Below are 21,336 nucleotides of genomic sequence, written 5' to 3'. Positions count from 1 at the left end.
CGAGGGGTGCCTTATAATCGTAGGTGGCAAAGATGTTGAGCAAGATTCAACTCCATATGAGCAACAGGATCAGTTCTTGGCTTACCATTTCCCAGAGGCCCTACTTTAGACTGGTAGATACCTACACTGTACGATAGAGCAGGGTTCAACTGCAAACCCATGCTGTTTGGATGCTGAAATTGTGTTACACTAGTGCAATCACATCTGAAAAGTGGATTCGGAGTGGAGACAGCTGCTTGTCCCACCAGCCTTTGAAAGGCCTAGCTTTTCATCCTCATTTCATTTCTGGAGGTGCATCTGTGTGAATAAAATACTGCTTGATGCAGATCTGTGAGTGGCAATAGCAGGAAAAGTGTTAGTATAATGTGAGAAGGCAGGTAAAACGTGCTGCTGTCTGCACTACTTTGCCCATGGTGGTTGTTGAAGCACTCTGGGCACCGGCCCCAGCTATCTCAGTGCTTTTATTATTTCATTAATGAATGTGCTTGCTGCAATGATGATGGTGGATGTGCTATTGGAGTAAGCGTTGGAACAGCTGCAGATGAGGCACTGGTGGGAGTGGTGGAGCAGGACCAAAGGTTTAGTGCCATGTTCCCCAAGAGGTCCCAGTGAGGACAGAGGGTCTGTACCTACCCAGTATGAGATTATCCACTATCTTTATGACATTCATTTTCTCCTTCTTCAGCTGTAAAATGCTGTCATTTCATGGCTGTACTCTTAAATAACTAAGAAGAATTTCTCACCCAATTAATGGCAGCTGAGCACAACATGGTGCCCATAGTGTGGTGTGGAGCTTCCTGTCCTATCAGATGAGTAACCAACTAGTGACTTTCTTTGGCAGAGACATTTAACAGAGCCCAGATAGTCTCTTTAAGTGGCTAATTTTATGCACTAGTGACATCCATCGGCTGATCCATGTATTGCAAAATAGATTTCATGACACTTTTTGTAAGAGTTATATTTCAGCCACTTTCTGGTAGCCTGCAAAGTTAGCATGAATTGTAATTAGATGTCCATTATCTCTTTAAGTTGCTAATTGGCCTCAGAAACCTCAGTACTATTAACTGCATAATGTTGGTGAACTCTCTTACCTAGAATAAAAAATCCTTTCCTTTATATGAAGCCTGTTCTGCCATAATAGTATTCAGCTTTTATTAAACGTAGAGAAGTTACTGTGTTACTTACCTAATTTCATATGACTTTAAACAGATGCATGTTGCAATGTTTTACATGGTTCATCAATAAGCTCCCTGCATAAGATGATCCAGGATGAAAATGTATTCAAGAACATGACTGTATCTGTCTGCTCACTAGTAAATAAATGGAGGATGTGTTTTAAGCAATCAGAGATCTTTTACTGAGCTGGCTGAGTAGAAGACCTGTGTGAAGAACTCTGAACAGCCACAATGTTGTACTGTATTAATCAGCAATGATGGAATGGTATTGTTATTGCCGAGTAGATTTAGTATGAGAGAAAAAAAATAGATGCATCTGCCTCTATAATTTTTCTATCTAAATTAAAAATAATTTCTGGTGGCAGTGATTCATAAAGATTAAGCTGGTTGCTGTTTTCTTGTCAGGTTGGTGACCAAATTGTTGAAATAAATGGAGAACCCACCCAAGGAATCACTCACACACGAGCCATTGAGCTGATTCAGGCTGGCGGGAATAAAGTTTTGCTGCTGCTGAGACCAGGGACTGGCTTGATACCAGATCACAGTACGTCATCTAAAATACTCATTCATTGTAAGGGTCCGAGACAATGGAATAGAGTCTAATAAAGACACTTTTATGCTGTTTCACTGAAATAGTTAGCAGTTCCCTTTTTGATAGCTGTACAGGCTGCTCATATATATTTTCAAAAATAAGGAATGTTTGGTAAAAATTAATACATGACAGGTACCTAAGAAAATTACATGAAGTGTGAAATTGTTGCATATTTGCAGTTGGAATCAGTTTCTCTGCTCTGTCAAAATTAATCTCCCCTATTCTCCTATGCAAATATGACAATTATCAGTTTGCCATTTAATTTAAGATTCTGTATGATACAGTACTTGGTTCAAAATGCTTCTTGCAAGTATGTTGTTTCTATACAGGTTTAATTCACTGTTTTTAGCCTTCTAAATTCTAGTGTGTTTGGTTTGTGGTTTTTCAAAGCCAAAACTTTTGAAACAAGGGAGAAGGCTTTGCTCACGAAGCAAATGCTTACAAGAGCTCTGAGTTCACCTACAAAGCAGAGTACAGAACTAATTATTTTGAGTCTTACTTGGGACATGCTCCAGAATTACAAATCAAAAAGATTTCCAGCCATGGAAGTATTTTAAAGCAAAGAACATTCTTTTTTTAAAGTAAGCGTTTTGATCTTTTAACCCTTGATGCTGACAACAAGATTTTTGATGGCACAGTTCTTAAATTGTAAGGTTGCTTTTTCTGATGAAGAGCTCTTCAGTAATAGTAATGACCTGTGAATTTACCCTTTGAAAATCAAATTTAAAACCCACAGTTTGAACTTTCAAATAGTTTGATACATTCAGTTGTTTACAGGCAGCAACTGACATCCACTCAGGAGATAAAATCTGCTTAGATTTTTTCACCCAGAGAACTAGAAGATTTAACATCATTGGTTCAAATTGCACAGCACAGTAAAACCAGAGTGAATTAGTATGTGGCATGGAAACAGTCTATCTGCAAACTACAAGATCTGTTCTATGTCACGTTGCTAGATCCCTAGCTGACATTGTGTCTCGCACTGAATTACCTTGTCATTAAGGCTGTCAAAAGGTTCCTTTTGTGTTCTGATGAATTTCTGTTGAAGTTTTCAGAGCGGTTGTTGTCCCTTTAAAATTAGTATTTACAAGCTGGGAGAGAAGGAGCTGGTGTGTCGACAGCTCCAGTTTTCTCCTTATTGACAACTATTTAAGATTGGCATAATTTCAGCAGTGATAAATAGTGTTTAACATGCACCAAAAAGACTGTGCAATAGTTATCTGGAATAATTCCTGCCCCTTCTTGTTCACTGAAATCTCCTGAACTCAAGATAGAAAAGCAGAATCATAGAAAGGTCAGATGGGACCTCTGGAGATCATCTGGTTCAGCTTTCTGTCAAAAGCAAGGTCTTAGATCAGGTTTAGCAGCTTAGATTAGATCAGCAACTGGGGAGAAGGGGAAGGGCTGTGTTGCTTCTTGTCTTGCTGTTAATTGTACACTTCTGATTGAAATCTTGCTTGCTGTACTCTTGTGATTTTGGTATGTAGTTCTGGGCTTTTTCTCTTCCTCCTTCAGGTTTGGCTCCTTCCAGTCTGTGTCCCTACGTGAAACCTGAGCAACATTAAGGGCTTTCAGTGCTTTTCTTGGTTTTTCCTTAAAGACTTGGTAAATCTGCATGTCTTGTGATTCTTCTCTTTCTATTATTAAAGTGCAAAACTATGAATAACCTCAGCTTTTTGTTTTCAGTTTTCTTTAGTATAAATCATAACACTGTAGGTCAACGAGTTTTTTATTTTGCAATGCTGCTATGTAGGCTCTAAAGTTATGCTGATACAAGACCCCGTCATTCCCACAGAGATCATGCCAGCATTCTAAGCACAAGTTTTTTTCCAAAATCACATCCTTATGATTGTAGCTTGTAGAGCAATGCAGTACAGAAAACTGGTTAAGTAGACTTTGAGAATACGTCACTACATAATCTTTTCTAAGTTGAAGATTTCACATAACATCCTGGAACCTCAGTAGTAAACACATTTCTAAAATATTTAGTAGATTTTTTTCTGTAATGACTTAATCAAATCTCTCGCTGTTCACTTCCAGGTGATTGGGATAGTTATAATCCATCTTCGTCAAATGTAATATATGAAGAACAGTCACCATTATCTTCATCTTCACATTCTGCTTCCCCATCTGAAGTGTGTTATTTACCAATATCAGGAGAAGCTTTAATGAAAGTTCAGCTGTCTGAGAAACTGGAACAAGCAAAGAACACTGTGCCTGAAAAGATAAGCACTTTAACTGAAAACCTGTCTGAGATTAAGCCTATGTCTTCTCCCCAGAGAATGAAGAACAGATGGGGTCATCCCTCCAGTCCTGGGTTTGAAATGACAAAAGGAGACACATCTGCAAGTCCAGAAAGGTTATGGACACCTGAGGGACAACATCAAACAGGATTCCGCAGCCCTAGAAAAGGGGATCCTAAAAAGATCCATGGCAATCTCTCACATAAATCTGACAGTTCCAGAAAAGGTGAGAGTAAACCCACAGCCATAGGGCTGTACAACAGTAACAAGACAGAGTATTCCAGAGAAAATCAAAGCAGGTCTGCCAGTCCCCAGAAGTATCTCAGTAAGCAAGGAAACACAGAAATGTTAGACAAGTTACAAGAATATCAAGATAGAACAACTGGTGGTGACATTAAGACTGTTGAGCAGTTGAAAAGTGGAAACAGTAAAATAGGAGTCACAAGGAAAGATACAAAACAGAAAAGTTCTGGAAAGAAGGAATGGTGGCTGCTGGAGAGAAAATACCCAGCATTTGATGGAAATACTCTTCCATTCAGTAAGGCCGGTGACTCTAGGACAAACACATCTGAAGATGAAAAAATCAAAAAGTCAAACTCTGGAGAGCCAAGTTTCAGCAAATTCAAAACTTCAAGTCTTTCCAATATTCCACTGCTTTCCATGGAGAAACAAAGAAGGCTAGAAACCCAGGAGACTGTTATTCTGAACAGGCAACACAGAGAGACACACATGCAGCCACTTGATGAAACCAAAGATGATGGAATTTCAAAATCTGAGAACAGTTCACCAGTCAAGAAAGCACCAATAACTCCTGGACCTTGGAAGGTACCAAGTGCATGTAAAGTCACCAAAACGGGAAGTGTGGCTGAAAAACGGGTTTGACTGACACTTTTTTAAAACATGTTTTAATCAAGTTTCTAATGATGGTCATTTAAAAGCACCATTTCTTTTCATAAAGTTGTCGTTTTTCAGAAACTGGTTAGAGGGTGGAAAGTATTTGATTTGTTCTTAAATTATCTAAGCTGCATGAAGGACCTTTGGATTGCTTAAATGAAACTCCTCCATAAGCTGCTGTCCCCTTGTCCTTTTGAAGGCGGTGTTCTGCTGCTCTCAACGTTGCACTGCTACGGCTTTCTCAGATAGTATTGTGAGTTTCTGAACACAATTATTTAATGCCTATATTGCCAATGTGATCATGACTCACTTGTCCTTGTGCCAAGTTATCTACTGTATCCAGTCAATCTAATCCTTCTCATATGTAATCCAGTCCCAGAAAAGACAAGGTTTTGTTTGAAATGGGTATTTTCTCAAGAGCATGTTGCATGTTTACCTAAGGAAAGACTCATGTTCTTACTGTTTCTGTAAGAAGATGGGTGAGTCAGTTTTATCATCTATTCTAGGGCAGCAAATGAGCCACTAATGCTGTTCCAACAGATGTGGGGTTTTTTTTAATTTTTATACCTAATATAAAATCATGTAGATAAAAATTATATTTGACATGATGTAATTTTGCTTTTTATGAACACAGCAAAATTGCTTTATTTTCTTGATTCACAAGGATGCTCATAGTAACTGTTGGCAAACATCTGTCTGAAAAGAGAAAATTCTGGGTTCTGTTAAATAGCATAATTCCTTCGGCTTCACTTGTGGCAGGATGTCATCCTTAGCATTCTTTGCAAACATATGCAGCGAGTGCGTATTTATTTTCAGCCTCATTCTGGTGCTATATACTGAAATTTCCTTCGTTCATTATTTAACGCTAGTTAAGAATTGGAATTTTTTCCTCTGTAAAGATAACAGTTGATCTTTAGGACAGAACCAAACACTGTAGTCAGCTTCTTGAATGAAGTTCATTGTGCCTGTGCATATTAGAAGTCTCCCCTATTTTATTTGAAATGTGTGATCTGTTCTAAGAGTGCTAAATAGAATGATAATACAGGGTACATGAGATGTAATATCGATTGTTTGGGCTATAATACATATTTTAATATGAGGAATGTTACCAACAGACTCTACTTACACATCAGTCATAATTAGCTGAAAGAACAGCAAACTGAAAAATTGAAGGGATTTATTTTCTTTGAAGTTTTAGTGATGATTTTCTGATGTGTTAGGTTTTTAATGACTGCAAAAAAAAAAAAAGCAGTAAAAGCAGCTCTTTGGTCCAGTTTGCAGAAGCCGAAAGAAGTACAGAAGGTCAAGCTTTACTTACTCATGTTAAAATTCAAACTAATACAACTTGCTAATTGAAAGTGATTGAGCATCTTTTTTGGCTTTGAAAAGTTTAATGTTTTTTAAGTTTAATGAAGCACAGTGGATCAGTTCTGAGTTGAACAATTCTTTAGAAGTACAAATTGACTACTCAAGCAGGTTTTTAAACAAACATATTTGAAAATTAAATAGGCTTTAAGGCAGATCTGAACTGCACTCTGCTGCTTCACATTGGATGATCCATTGATTGCTGTAGCATATGTACAAATACTCCATGTTGTGGAGTATGACTGTGAAAATATTTAATACTTTGAAGTAGCCTATGTAGATATTAACCGTGTATTCTTGACAGGAGACTCTGTTTATGTTGAGTTGTACACACCTGCCCTACCATTGAGTACAGTAACAAACTCAGAAGTTTAATACGACGATGAATTAGCACCACTGAAATGATTTCCCTGTCATAAACTATCCATATATTTTTTCTGTTAATGTGACCTAATTTAGTGTCTTACCTGTCTGTGATTTCTCCTTCCAGAGAACTTGTATCTGTACTTACTGTATCAGATGACTTAGCAATGTGGCCTTGGAATGCTAAGCAATGTATGGATGTACTGGGTGTAAATGTTTATATATTGTACAGCACCTTTATATATACTTCTGAGGTTCTGACTAGAGAAAGATCTGTAAATTGCTCATTATTTTTTATATAGATATTAAAAAGAAACTCCAGTTCATGGTCTGTTTGTTCTGCACTGTATAAAATACGTTCATTGTTGACTTTCAGTGGTGTGATACCTGCATTGAAACAGCTAACTATATGACCCAGGTTTTACCCATAAACATAATACTCTTCTGGAAAACAAATGCAATTTATTATTGGATGTTTCCTTGCCTCCTTGTTCAGGTAACAATTGTTCAACAAAGGTACTATAAAAACATCAGATCATGTAGTATAAATTGTTTATGATGAAATACTTGTACTGTAGGCTTATTTGTACATTTTGATATAGAAAATTGTCACTTCCTTTTACATCTTACCTTTCCCTGTACAGAAAATAACTGTAAACAATCTACTACCAAAAACTCCTTTTCCTTCTTACCTCCTATGTGAAAGAATGAAACTATGAAAAGGTCGGTCCTCTGTTTTTTCTTTTTTTCATTACTAATATAGCAGAGTTACCAAAACTGAAGGAAAACATAAGTAAGGTTAACATATGTCATTAATACATTTTGTTTTTCTCCTGTGCCATTTCTAAATAATAATTACTTTTTAAGGGAGAAAGTCTTTGTTGTGTTTCTTCCACTGACCTGATCCTCACAACAGATCTCATTCTTCAGTATTCCAGTGTAAGGCACTAACTATTGCAGTGCAAAGCTTCAACAGCTTTCCAGAACACTGAGTTAAGCTCGTTGTCAGAAGAGGTTATGACAGGATGCCCTTTGTACCTAGCACAAGCTATTAACTGCCCACTGAGTGAAAAACCTAATAAGCATCATCAGTATAAACACAGCTGAGGAGTTACAGGGAATGAACACAGCAGTATTCTCTAGTTGATAGATGCTTTACTTGTAGTCTGTGTTGTAAGGTTGTTTTCATATAACTAATGTTTTCCAAAAATGATCATCATTTGTTTGCAGAAGACCTAACGTAAGCCATTCAGCATGAATCTGTTACACTGCTGCTATGCAGCTGCAAGTTTAACTGTCAACATGGAGGAAACATCTCGTGCAGACTGAATTTCACTGCATCCTTCAGTAGCTCAGGATAAAGAGGCAAAGTCTAAAGCACATTGAGCTTTTAAGTAAAGAAATATTCTTCAGCACATTCAGATAAATGCATCTATGTATGACTTGATCTGAGAAGAGCTTTGAAGAAGCCTGCAGAAATTTGAAAAATGTGAGTACAGCTCCAGAGCTCTCTGAAAAAGGATGCTACTAACTAACTGAAACAGCAGGACTGACTCTTCACTAATCATGTGCACAGGATTCAGATCTGAAAGAAACAAGGCACCTGTAGCAATTGTCTGTTTCCTTCCAGTAAGACCTGTAGCAAGGCTTTTAGTGTTTAATGCCCCAAAGTACATGTACATAGTTCCTGCTGTTTTCAATGCAAGCTACTGCTATTTGGCCCCATTTATTTTGTTTTACTACATGTGCACATCATGGGGTGATTTTACTAGTTAGACCAGTTTATTTTGTATGTTGTAGAACACTAAAGCAGAGGGAAAAACCTTTGATACATACATTGACAATCTGTTAAAGAAATAGTAGTTACAGATTTCCATAATTGGAGCACCTCTGCTTTTTTGCCCAAGCCATTAGTTATCTTCTCTGGTCTTGTCTTTCTGATGGAGAGGGCTGAACGCTGATGTTGGGCAGTTCATGGTTTAATTTTCCACAGCTGAAAAGACAGATTGAGAGTGAGTACTGGGCTGAAAGAGGCTCTTTAATGAAAGTCAGCAGATCAGGAAATCAAATTTATATACAGATGCTGATCTTTGGTTAATTTTACAGTTATAGATAAAATGTATAAACACCCATTTTTAAACTTGTTAATATTAGTAAACTATACAGTTCTGATATGACCAGGCAATTATTTTTTAAAGGACACATCTGGTTTGTTTTTGAAGTACTTTCGTGCTTGTTGATAGTGCTCTGTTGCAGTAATGTGCTGTACCAAATCCACAAAACAATAGTTTAATTCACACTGATGGGGAGGTAGCCAAGCATTTTTTTCTACTTCTGTACTTCAAAAGGCAACCTACAGACTGCAACTGCTGTTCTCATTCAAACAGGGTTTTTGTCTCCCCCTCTTATCCTGTACCTATATAAGAAATGGGCTAGGAAGTCACACTCAACTTTTGAGCAGACAGAAAAATATTGTGTGCAGAGTGGAATAGGTTCAATATGAGGAAATGGGGTTTTGGCAGCCTGCAGGGAGCCATAGGTCTGAATGCTTTTCATCTACAGGCAAGATTCTTTCTCCTTTGTTTATCCTGCATATGTGCTCTGCTCTAAAGTGAGACACAGCAGGATTGTTTCTTCATTCTAAAGGAAAAGAACTTGGGGTTCTGACCTCTGGCTTTAAGTGGGCACCAAAGACCTGAACAGGACTGCAATTTAAGACAGGTCTGTCCTTCCCCCAAACACCTGGCTACTGGAGATGAAGCTTCATCCAGCATGGTCTGTTCTCTGAATTACCAGGCCATTTGGGGGAGCCTCATTCAAACCCATGGCCGGCCTTTCCCCTTGCAGGGCAAGGGGGTTAGCAATGGTACAAAAGTAACCCCTACAAGATGTTTCTTGTTTGTTAGGTTATATGGCAGCTGTACTTACTCTGATATTGAATCCTAGAAGATCACTTATAACACCTGAGACAGCAGAAAGTATCACAACACGTGTTATGTTGTAGATTAATGGATTCATGGTCAGTCCATACAGCCTAAATGGTGTATCTAACTCCTGCAGTGCATGGGAGGAGAAAAAAAGGGGGGGGGCAATTAAAATTTGTCCATACCAGAAGCAACTAATGTTCTTCTGGCTTTTAGTTTAATACTTGTTTTCTGCCAGACTTTGCTAATCGTCCATTGCAGCTATAGCCTGCCTTAAACCTAAGTACCAAAACTCCCACTATATGTAATTACTTCATGCCTTCATTACTTCATGCCAAGCTCAAAAATGGCTTTTTTAACATCCATCCTGAATCTGAAGTCTACTTTGTGGATACACAAGCTGCAAAACATGGGCTTGACATAACAGGCTCTGTAATTTCTCTAGGCTATTTTATGTGCCTCAGATTATGCTCTTTCTTTTCCAAATACTTCCTTGCTATTGTCAACAACAAGATTCCCCATGGAAGCTGCTGAAAGAAAATGAGATTCAAGCAGTAAGGAGGCATGTTGTGTTCTTACTGGCCAGTTCCCCCAACTTACCTAAATTGCAATAGGCTGCTAGTAATTAAACATTCACAGCCCCAATTACCTCATGGGTCTTGTATTGCTAGATGTTATGCCATGGCTATAGAAACAGAAAAACTCAAACTCCCTTTGTGAGAACTTACTTATCTAATCACGAGACAATAGAAAGGGGAAGAGCAAAGACACATTAGTAACATTAGTCATTGTTCACATAAAATTGAGCAACTGTATATTTTTAGGGAGATGAACTTACCTTCAGTAGCTTTGTAGATAGTTTCAAAACATTGTTTACTAGTGACAGCTGTTCTTTCTTGTTTGGCTTCTTCTCCATCTTTAGGTATAAGTTGATCTACAACAGACAGACATTACAGAGTCAATGTTATATTCCAGCATTAGCCCCCAACTCATTTCTAACTGAAGGAAATTAATTAGAGCCATTTTTGCAGTCAGCTGCCACTCCTAAGTGATGCATTTACAGACAGAAGGATTTAATAGTGGTAGCTCATGCTTTTTCCAAATTACACAGATATTCTTAACACAAAGCCAAAAATAATCTAGAATTTTAGCGTTTGAGTCTGCTCAAATATTTAATAGCTTATCCCCTGCTGTACAGTGTTTCTCTTTATTACTGCATAGCACAAGTAACAGTTTCTAAATTTTAAAATTTGATTCCAGTATTTTTTAATATGGTTTGAGCAATAATTATATCCAAACAAGCCAAGAAGTCAAAGGGAGAATGAGCTAAATGGAGATACCTGCTCAGTGAGCAGGATTGAAATATTACTGTATTTCTTGTTGGTTTCAGAGCCCAAGGATGCCAGGCGCAGTAAAAAGAGAAGAAGTGCTGCCTCCCAGATTAGGAACTCCCAGTTGTAAGCTGCATTCAGAAATGTTTTGTGACCCTTAAGAACCTGTGTTGAAAAAAATGCCAATGTCAATAAAGAGTAACATGCCTGTTCTTTGGAGTGAGGCAAAAGCCTTGCCCTTATACCTCTTGTGAACAGATATCTGTGCTCTACAGTTATTGACTGAGAAATTTTTCCCCATGAAGTGTAATAATTCATGCATGTAACTAGGTTTATAGTAAAAGGCCTTGTTTCTAACCTAGTTTTAGCTTGGACTTTGCTTTTCTTTCCCCAAGAAATGAATGTGTTAGCCTGAAAGCTTGTTCTTTCTCTTTTGTCCCACTATCCAATTAACTAGTAATAAAATGTCTTTCCTTTCATGTATGCTGCTCCCACTGGCACTTTAAACCACCATGGCCATACTAAGCTGATTGTGCCTTAACTTGGGAGTACAAGCACTCATCAGGACTATTACAGCAGGACTGGGACTGTCAGGACTTCGTTCAGTAACCTGTGACTTACAAAAGCGATCACAGCAGTGGGAGCCAGTATCTGCTAATCATCAGTCTTATTGTTACCACAACTGCATCTTCATGGCATCAAGAACTTTCCTAAGGACTTAAAGGGTCTCTTGCTAAAAAAAAAAAAAAAAAAAAAAAAAAAAAAAAAAAAGCCCAGCTCCAGCATTAAAAACACTTACTGTAACAGAAGAATTAAGAATTAAAAGGTGTAATAGTTGTTGCTCTGCTTTTCCACTCCAGGAAACTTGGCTATTTTCCTGTCAACAACACTGATGTTAAAGAGGGTGTGGTAATCAGCCCTCTTAAATAAAATGTCCTGTGAAGCGTAGAGGCAGTTAAGCGGAGTCCTTTCCTCTGTGCAAAAAAGCCTATGTCTTAAAATACTCCTAATGGTTATAGAAAGCCCAAATTTTCCTCTGCATATATATAGAGAGAATGAGCATCTATTAGCAAAGCTTTAAAAAAAATATTTTTTTTTTTTTTTTTGAGACAAACAGCTACAGTGCATACATTTTGTACGCTTGGCAAAAGAAATGCTTCCACTAGATATTTTTTTTTCCTACTAACTTCTTTAAAAGAAAAAAAATGTTTCACCTGGGCGCAGCATATAAAAGCAATTGAAAGTGCCAGCAAAAAGATTGACGATACGACAACATCCACAGATCGCTGGGGGCCTCGCCTCTGCAGAAACAATGATGCTGAGTTAGGTCTAAGCTTTGGACTTACAGAGCTGCAAAGACAAGGCTCTCCACAAACAGCCATAATTGTTTAAACATTCAACCACTGATGTCCAAAATGCCAGACAGTAACGAGAAAAGTGTTAGAGACTTAGTTTATACCCACTGTAATAATTAAATACACCCATCCTGGATCAGAACTCACCTTTAGATAAGAACGAAGGGATAACCAGATCTTAATGTTTTCTACCTTCTTGAGTCTGAAGTGAGGTATTTCATATTTCCTGGCTTTCCGAGCTGATGTAATGTGACTAAAAAGTTTGGCAAACAAAAACCTCTGCAAATTAAAAAAAAAAAAAAAAGCACTATACACGCACACAAATATATGCACACAAAACCATAACTTAGTCTAAAAGAAAAAAGGTTGTTTGGGATAGCTTAATGGTAACCATGGCAGAAAATGTTAGCCTCATGGCACGCTAGAAGAACCTAATTGGGACCTTGCTGCATGACCTCTCAGGTAAATAATAGTATTCAGCTTGTGTATGGCAGAGGTAGAATTGCCGTTGCTATGGAAGCTTAACCACAAAGCTCTCACTAAACCAATAAATGACACCCACCTTCCTAGCATGCAACATCTACAGCCAGTTTGACAAAGCTATTGCCCACAGTCAGAAGGGAGATGTGATGCAACCATCTCTCTCATTCTCCATCTTAGAACAGGAAACTGAGTTGTCTGTAGGTATTTTCTTCTTCATAAATAGTTCCACTCTGAAGTGTTCACTTCCATGCAGAGTACCATTTCAAGACGTTAGGTTATTCTTCTTTTTTTTCTATTTTTTTGTGGGGAGGAGGTGTCCAGAGGGCAGGAAATGTATTCACAGGTTTAAGTTTGTTGTTGATGACTAGGAGTCTTACCAGCCTCACCTACCTAAACTTCTAGCACATCTTACCAGCTACCCATCAACACTTGGGTTTGCTGGGACATCTTTGTCCTACCAATGTCTTTTACGAAAGGCAGAATGGTATCAGCAGACCACCTGCTCCAGGGTTCAGGAAAGGCAAGGGTACCTTTAGACATACCTGTTTGTATGTTCTCTCAGCAACGCACATCATGAAGAAAAACATCCAGGTTAAGCAAAGTCGTTCTAGGAAGTTGATAGCAGACAAAACAATGACAGGAGTGCTAGCAGGCGCTCCACAAAAGATGTGCAAAAGTTCCTTTACAGAAATGGAGCACAACTGCTCCAGGTTATCTGTGCGGAATAGTCTGTAGAGGAATGGCAGGAATGCTAATCCAATGGTGATGATGTTGCCCAGCATTTGATACCCTACTCCCTGTTGGTAGGCATTAACCTGATAAGCAGGAACAAAAAAAACAAAAAAACAAAAAAAACCCAATACCATTACTTGTGCATTTGTATCAAGGGAAAGGCATGCTGCTGTAGCAGCATTAAATCAATCAAGCATTCAGGCCCTCTACTAACCAGCCCCAAAGGACATGGCATAAAATAATTCCACCTATTTCAGACAACAAACCGCCCCACCCCCCAAAAACCTCAGCATATTGCAGAGATATACATCCAACAATAGCCAGTGCTCATTAGTCTTTGAGAGGACCTGCTAGCTTCCCTACGTTTTGCTTACATAATTACTAGGTAAGAATGTTCAAGCCAACTGCATTTGCTGGGGCAGGGGCAACTTTACACTGCACTTCATATTTGCAGGTATAGCCATTTTCAGTTTGGGGGGAGTGAGGTGGGGTGGGGTGTTTGTTTTGTTTTGTTTTTAATTGTGAGGGAGAGAGGCTGCAGTGCCTTACAGCCCTCTTACCCTGCTCATGATAATCCCACTGATCTCCAGCACGGACATGTCCACCTTCTTACAGTCATTTCCTTCCCAGATCAGTGCACTCACTTTTGCAGATGCTGGACTTGTATTCTGTAGCCAAAACAAATGGTTCTATAAAAGAGAAAAGAATGCAACAGGCATACAATGTATTTCTGCCTCTCTATTAAATCATACTTTGCCTAGTAGAGTTTAGGTTGAAAAAGGGATTCCAAATTTGTGTTTGAGTAAAATACTTTGTTTCGGGATTAGCAGTTGTCCAAATAACAACTGGACAGAGAGTTCATTACTGCTGCTCAGATCATTCCAGCTTTCTGCATGACTCGCACAGCTGACAGAATGGGATCATCCAGTGGTAGGTAGCTCACATCATGACAACAGCATTCAGACCAGTCTTTCATATTATTTGGGCAGGTACAATATTATGCCCAGGGGAGGAGAGTGGAAAATTTAAAAAAAAAAAAAAAATCTTTCATAGCTTTCTCAGCTACTGGAAATCAACAAACCTGCTGGAAAACATCTTCCTTCAAGTCCCGCCTTGCCCCTCTCACAGTCACTTCCTCACTGTCACTGGTGCAGGACGAGCGACACTCCGGCCCATGAAGCAGATCATCCCAAAGCATGTCCTCTGTCTCAGAGTCATGACGGGTACTTTCGGAGTCTCTCCGGGTCACACTACAGCTCCGGGATCCTGTACTAACGCAGGACCTTGAGTCCTTGAAAGACAAGAAAACATTTACACAGCAAAGTCCCATACTCCAAACAACAGCTAAGTCAGCTTTCAGCTCAGTCAAACCCACCTGATCCAAACTGATGTGTGATTTGTTAAAAGCAACATTACACAGTGACAGTTTTTGTAACTGGCAGTTCCATGCAGGAAGTCACACAGAAATAGCAGTTCCCCCATCCCCAGTCCCAACTTTAAAAACTAAAAATCGACTTATTAATTCTGATGCTAATTTTTTTATGGCTTCTACATAAGCTCTTTTAAGATTTTATTTATATTTTATTTTTATATTTATTTATACAAGCTTTTATATCTAGGGGAGGGGAGGACAAAGGAAGGGATAAAGTGAAAGCATTTCATGAATATTTAGGTATCACAAAATAAAAAATTTAGATTCATTTCTTCATTTCAAAAACAAAATGTTAGCAAAAAGGTGCTGTACAGTGCTGCTTCACAAACTACAGGTCTTCAACATAAGCAATTACAGGCAACTTGGATCATATTGCTGCTGCCAGTAGAGTGATTTTTTTGGTTAAACAAAATAGTAGATTCACAATTGTGAACACAGTTCACAAAGCTGCAAATGGGCAGGGAGAGAGGCCACACCTCCTGGCTAAAGATGTTGAAGCACTGTCATTTAACGATGGTTTATTTTAGCTGGGGGTTTGGGAGCTTTCCCTGCACTGCGCAGGCTCAGTGAAACTACATCTCTTGTATTCAGTGAAACTACATCTCTTGTATTCATGACCATACCTGACTATATAATGTGGATTCTAGTTCAGATTCCACGACACTGTCAGAGTCTCTGGCACCTTTAAGAGCTTGCTTGACCTGCCAGAAACAAACAAAAACCAGCTCACTATCCATAGCATAAAATTGTGTGGGAAATTACATTAATTCAACACGATTACCTGTGAGACAGCCTGGTTCAGGGAAACAAGGGGCCTCTTTTTCTTATCTTCATAGCTGTTGTCACTGGAGGCCCCTTCTACACTCTGATGTAACACACTCCTTTGTGCCATTGCTTCAGCATCCTCCTCACTCGAAAGCTCATCAGAAATACCACCTATGTTGGTGCACTCATCCTAGAAAAGCAACAGCCAAAATAAGACTAAAAAAGTCACTGATAAAAGACCAAGCCGAACTGCCCCGAAGCAGAGGTTCCAAGCCAACACTGCTAGTATACCTGTACACACAGCAACCTCTAATTACCTGCAAGAGCCAGTGGAAGAGGACACTTTCCACAGAACGCACAGAAACAGAAGCCAGCTTAGCATCACAGAGATGTCACAAATTACAGCTCTCTGCCCCTGCACTTGCCTTGCTGCAGCAGCAATGAGAGGGGATCTTGGGTTGGGGTGGAGTTGGATTTAGGGGCTAGGGGGAAGGGGGCAGTAAAGGGTAAGATGGGGGGTGAGGGGGGGAGGAAACAGCTCTTGGGGCTATGTCTTACCAGCAACTTTAAGCTCAAAAGGACAGCCATATCTACAAGTTGTTGCCCAGCAGACCCCGAATCATGGGATGTGTCCCCCTACACCTCCCTCTGCTTCTTTCCGAATGCCTAGAAACAGACAAGTTGGAGGGTAGGGCACTACGCCGCTCAGCACAGATCCTCATCTAAGTTCTTCACATGGGAGGTGACACCTTTCTGACTCAAGAGGAGCCTCAAAAATAACTCCACAAAGCTTTATGTTTTAAAGCTTTCACAGAGGTTTCACAGAGGTCACAATGCTTTAACTCAGTCTTTCCCTCTCCCCAAGGAGATGTTTCAATCTTGATCTTCCTGCCTGCCCCCAGGAAGATAATAAGGGGAACTGCTTGCAAGGCAAATATTTTGCATAAATGCTTTTGAGTATTTGCTTATTTATTTTTAATCATTACCAGCAGTTTTCCTTAAATGAACAGCTTGAGACCTGAAGTCTCTACAACTAAACAAGCACTTTGATAAAACAGATATTTCCCAGGATTGTCTGTGTTTAACATACTTGACAGTTGTAACATACACATGAAAAAGTGTTGACAGTAAAGTATTAGCACCATATCAGCTGTTCAACTCAAGAAGTAGAAAGGGTTTTTAGGCTTCCTATATGTAAGCAAAGATATGTAGAGAAAGAAAGTATCTTGCATTAGATCAATCCATACAGTCCAGTATCAACAAACTTTTGGGCACATACAGACTATATTGAAATTTGCCATTTGAAATGGATCTTTCCTGCTAGTACCTGATGACTCTTTTCCCCATCAGAAAGTTTATTTTTCTCTTTGAAGGGCAACAGCCTGTATTCAGATCTGGCATGTCTGTGTTTAATGCCATTATTCACAGCACTTGCATCATTTTCTGTCTCAGTCCCTTTTTCAGCTACCAGCTTTACTCTTCTGGTTCTGTGAGAGGAAAATACAATTAAATGCTTTTATGTCAGAGAAAAGCTCTTTGAAGATAACATCAGGGTCTCTTTCACTTGCCATGCAGGTCCCACACTAAGCAATAACTAAGAGACTACAGAATTGATTTTGCTGTCAGGCACTTTTATGTCCCTTTAATAAAAAGGGCCACAATCTGCTTCTCACAAGCTAGTTCCTGTTATTAACCTGCTAGTGTCCTAAAATTTCTAAATCCAGAGGGAAATATTTTCTTACTGTAATTTTGAAAAACTAACAAAGAGCAACTTAAGAAGACAAGAAGTTTGCATCAAGAGGAAGGACCTGTCAGTTCAGAATTCATCAAGAAACTCACCTGAAAAAACAGTAGAAGACAATGAAATAATATCCCAAACTATGTATCCTCCTTTTCCCTGAATTACTTTTAGAAAAAGGAAGAAGGGAAAGTGAGATGACTATCCAGGCAACTTATACTAGAAGGCCCAATTGCTCTGAAATTAGGCAAAATAATAATATAATTTAAGCATATATATTCAGAAAAGGTCACTTACCCGATAAATAAAAATATGCTTTGCCACTTTCTGCAACCCATCTAGCATTTAATTACAGCTACAGCATGAGATTTGGTCCAATCTCCTAATAAGGACAGACTTAAGATTCACGAGTAAACAGTCTCCTACAGTGCTTTTAGTTTGAAAGAAACTAATTGGCAGACTTTTGGGACGTTAGTGACAGTACACATTTTGTCTGCATTTTCGAGATACTGAATTGTTCGCACAGTGTCATTACAAACACTCACACCAAACCCAGTGAAGATCACAAACCTCCTTCGGAAGAGCGTGCCAAATAAATTGTCAAGAATGGATGCAGATTCTGATTGCTCTTCTTTACTGGCTTTGTCAGGAGAAGACCAACTGTTCCCATCAACACCCACAGATTTGCGTAATTTCCTGATTAAAAAAAAAGGGGGGGGAGAATTAAGTTTGAATGGCAAATTACTTTTAGGTCTTTCTCAAAAAATCTGATTCAGATTTGAATAGCCTGTAGATGCTATTTTAAATGAGTCATGCACACAGAAGGCTCATTTCCATATATAATAAAGTAAATTTCACTAGGATTAACAGAAATTATGCATATACCCACAGGACATCAACATCACTAATAAATGCATTGAAAAGGACGCAACAGACAAAATCTGGACACAGTCTTTAGTGTAGAAATCTAATGGAGGCAAAAATGTATCCACATTCATCATCCTGTGTTCAGATGCATTATCAGCATCTGCACTGAGTCAGACATCTGAAAGTTAAACATCTAATAGATGAACTGTAACATCTCCCCACATGCACAAAAAAGATTGCCAGCAATGAATCTATCACAGTCATTTCTGTCATCATTTGCCTCTTATCAACACACATCAGCAATTCCCTGCAGTTAAGGCCAAAGCAGAACTCCAGTTTGCTTTGCAAAGCCTTGAGGATGCCTTACAATGCAGAATGCCTTCCTCTGGCCACAAAAAGAACCTGGATTAAAAAGCTACTTTAGAAGAAGAAAGGTCCAGGTGCAAACTAAAGCAGACCTATCATAGTCTGTAACCAGTAAATTTGCAGCATCTGTCCAGGTTGTGAGAAGATTACAAGTCAGACAGAAAATACTCATTTTCACATTTATAGTTAAATAATGTATTTACATAAAAATAGAAGAAAATACATTTATCCATTAACTTCTACCATGAGCAATCTACCATATGCTTTGATCCCAGCACATGACCTGGGTAGCGCTCTCACCTCCGCCGCCTGCTGAGTCCATTGGTCCCTGAGGGTTTGTTTATCTGGGTGGACACTATCTGACAGTGAACAGTCCCCATCAGTAACATAAGGCACATTGGTCCCATGACTTCACTCGCACTCACAACAGGCATCATGAAATACAACACAACCGCTATCACTGAAAAGGAGAAAATTGTATCAAATGCAAAAATTATATTGGGAGCTCTCCCACTTTTTTCTTCCATCTTCACTGTTTATTTCTACTCTGTACATCTTGTTAGCCATTATTTCATGGAAATTGCTTATTCTGTGGAGTGGTCTATAAATCTATCAAAATATAGGATGCAAAAGCACAAAGGAGGAAATTATATATAAAAGGAATTTGGCTGCTTTAAATTGTGTTCTGTGAAAAAGCGACTCATAACCTTCAGCAGACAAAATTCCAGATCAGTTCAGAGAAAGATAATTACAGAATCAGGTCGATACAAAAGAGTCCTGAGCTATAATCTTCACACTGCAGTAGATATGTTCCTGCACACTGTAATAGAAAGTACCTTTGCTAAATAGCTTCCCTTACGCATTGGTGAGGTAGAAAATTTGTCCACAGAATAAACACAGGACTGAGAGACAAAATTGAAAGAACACCTCAAAGGAGAGAAAGGGGTCCAGTCACAGCATAAAGAATCAGCTATATAATGCTACCAGAACTACAGGGAAACATTCTGCAGTGATTTCATTGGTAAAAATGTTAAGGTCCAAAAGGATAGTAAAAGGCTGCCTAAATCCATAGATTTTCAAGGCCAAAAAAAAAAAAAAATCAGAATTGTCCAGTCAGATCTGTGTAACACCAATCAAAGACTCTTCACTTAACTGTTCCTACATCAAATCCATATCTGGAACATAAGCCAGGCCACTGCAGCTCTGATAGAGCTGTAAGTATAAACAAGCTGTCTGAAGCATGGTGCCTGTGAAAGACTCAGTACAACAAAAGGAAAATTCAAAACTCTTTTTACCCAGATGATTACTCTCTCTCCCAGTGTCTTACATTCATTAATGAAATATCGTCATAACTTCACATAAAGACCAGACCCCGAAGCACACCTGATTACACAACTGGTTCAAGGCCCCACAGGAAAAGCAGCAGTCATGAATTAAATGCAGCTCAAGCTTTGGCCCAAAGCCCCATCAACAAGACACAGCAGAGCAAACACAGCACAAGAAGTAACGTAATCACCTTAAAAAGCGTGAATGCAGACCCTGAGCAAACACAAAAGGCAAAGCTGTCCCCCACACCAGCAGGTAGTGCTCAGACATGTAGATTTCAGATAAGAGCCTTACCGCATCACAGAATACTGCATAAGAATACTGTGTTTCTTACAAAAGAAAGAGTGTAGCACAGACTCCTCCCACTCCTTACCTTGCATAAGGTAGAGCACCAGAAGCCACATAAAAATACGCTGGGAAGTAACCTGTATCCACCACTGGCTGAACAATGGAAAAAATACAACTCTCACAATTCCTTTCCTAGTCAGTGATGTCCATGGGATTTCAGGCTTGGCTTTGGCAAATGTGGAGCCTTGGAATTAAAAGAAAACATACAAGTCATTATTTGTGAATTACAAGAATATTCTCACTTATGACTTCCCCTTTGGCCAAGACCAAACTCTGCCAGACCATGTTATAAATTCAAAAGGGGAACAATAGTCCAACTGCTGCCTGATGTATACAGCTCAGACAGGTGTGTTCAATAAGAACCCTCGTTTTGTCTCAGCAGACTTGCTACTGACCCTTCCCCCTGCCTAAGTCTATTCTCCCCAAGCATTTAACAATGCTTTTGCTGAATCACTTCTCATCCAAAAAGGCACCAAGGACCTCTCCGAAATTCTTCCTCTCTCTGCTTGCAGGTTTCCAGTCCTCATCTTGCATTAATGCTAGAAGCATGGGCACCATACCAGCCTGGGGCTGGAGCAGGTCTGCAGGAGACCTCTAACAGGACCTGACACCACAGCTGCCGGAAAGCTGATCATTTCAGACTCAGCATTTCAGCTGCGCTAACATTTCAAGAGAAAATACCTGCCAGAAGCAAGATGGCTGGGTGAAGCGGCGATGCCCATCAGGGCTGCGGCAGGACGCCGGGCACCGGCACCTCGCTCGCGGGGTACTCACCTCTGATTAAATCAACATCGATCAGATCAGGCTGAATGTGACCTTTCTTTTTAGGCTTGTTTTTGAGGCCCTACAAAGCCGAAAACAAAGGCCTGTTAGCTGCCGGGGGGTGAGGGGCCGCGGGGGCCGCCGACGCCGCCGTTACCTTCATCTCGGTCTGCTCGATGGACTTCTCCCATATCTGCTGGTCGTAGGCCCCGACCTGCGAGGAGAGCGGGCGGTGGGCGCGGGCCGCCGCGGCCTCCGGGGCCGCCGCGGCCTCC

At 39.5% G+C, this 21,336-nt stretch overlaps 2 protein-coding genes across 12 annotated transcripts in view; one reads left to right on the top strand and one right to left on the bottom strand.

The window, feature by feature from the left end:
• The window catches only part of MAGI3 (membrane associated guanylate kinase, WW and PDZ domain containing 3), an 84,860-nt gene extending 77,358 nt beyond the window's left edge, over positions 1 to 7,502 (top strand). Inside the window, exons 20-21 of the mRNA XM_026077239.1 lie at positions 1,581 to 1,719; positions 3,808 to 7,502. Coding sequence (XP_025933024.1) covers positions 1,581 to 1,719; positions 3,808 to 4,892 — 1,224 coding nt within the window. The 3' untranslated portion in view covers positions 4,893 to 7,502. The remainder of the gene's footprint in view (positions 1 to 1,580; positions 1,720 to 3,807) is intronic.
• PHTF1 (putative homeodomain transcription factor 1) overlaps positions 7,269 to 21,336 on the bottom strand; it is a 30,520-nt gene continuing 16,452 nt past the window's right edge. For 4 of the 11 annotated variants that reach the window (XM_026077267.1, XM_026077269.1, XM_026077271.1 and 1 more), the window contains 17 exons: positions 21,219 to 21,275; positions 21,074 to 21,143; positions 20,325 to 20,483; positions 18,926 to 19,085; positions 17,963 to 18,088; positions 16,982 to 17,141; positions 15,671 to 15,844; positions 15,513 to 15,590; positions 14,539 to 14,748; positions 14,018 to 14,146; positions 13,268 to 13,540; positions 12,390 to 12,521; positions 12,102 to 12,188; positions 10,897 to 11,052; positions 10,395 to 10,490; positions 9,561 to 9,686; positions 7,269 to 8,625 (listed from right to left, as the gene is read on the bottom strand). In XM_026077267.1, coding sequence (XP_025933052.1) covers positions 8,605 to 8,625; positions 9,561 to 9,686; positions 10,395 to 10,490; positions 10,897 to 11,052; positions 12,102 to 12,188; positions 12,390 to 12,521; positions 13,268 to 13,540; positions 14,018 to 14,146; positions 14,539 to 14,748; positions 15,513 to 15,590; positions 15,671 to 15,844; positions 16,982 to 17,141; positions 17,963 to 18,088; positions 18,926 to 19,085; positions 20,325 to 20,483; positions 21,074 to 21,143; positions 21,219 to 21,275 — 2,214 coding nt within the window. In that variant the 3' untranslated portion in view covers positions 7,269 to 8,604. Of the gene's footprint in view, positions 8,626 to 9,560; positions 9,687 to 10,394; positions 10,491 to 10,896; positions 11,053 to 11,508; positions 11,621 to 12,101; positions 12,189 to 12,389; positions 12,522 to 12,821; positions 13,018 to 13,267; positions 13,541 to 14,017; positions 14,147 to 14,538; positions 14,749 to 15,512; positions 15,591 to 15,670; positions 15,845 to 16,212; positions 16,317 to 16,981; positions 17,142 to 17,962; positions 18,089 to 18,925; positions 19,086 to 20,324; positions 20,484 to 20,980; positions 21,049 to 21,073; positions 21,144 to 21,218; positions 21,276 to 21,336 lie in introns of those variants that run through there. The other 7 variants (XM_026077265.1, XM_026077263.1, XM_026077272.1 and 4 more) reach the window with 7 other exon arrangements.

This window comes from Apteryx rowi, unplaced genomic scaffold (genome assembly GCF_003343035.1).
Source record: "Apteryx rowi isolate R43461 unplaced genomic scaffold, aptRow1 scaffold_45, whole genome shotgun sequence".
NCBI classification, from domain to species: Eukaryota; Metazoa; Chordata; class Aves; order Apterygiformes; family Apterygidae; genus Apteryx; species Apteryx rowi.
Note: the sequence above shows the minus strand (reverse complement) of the source record. Positions and strands in the feature narration are given on the sequence as shown.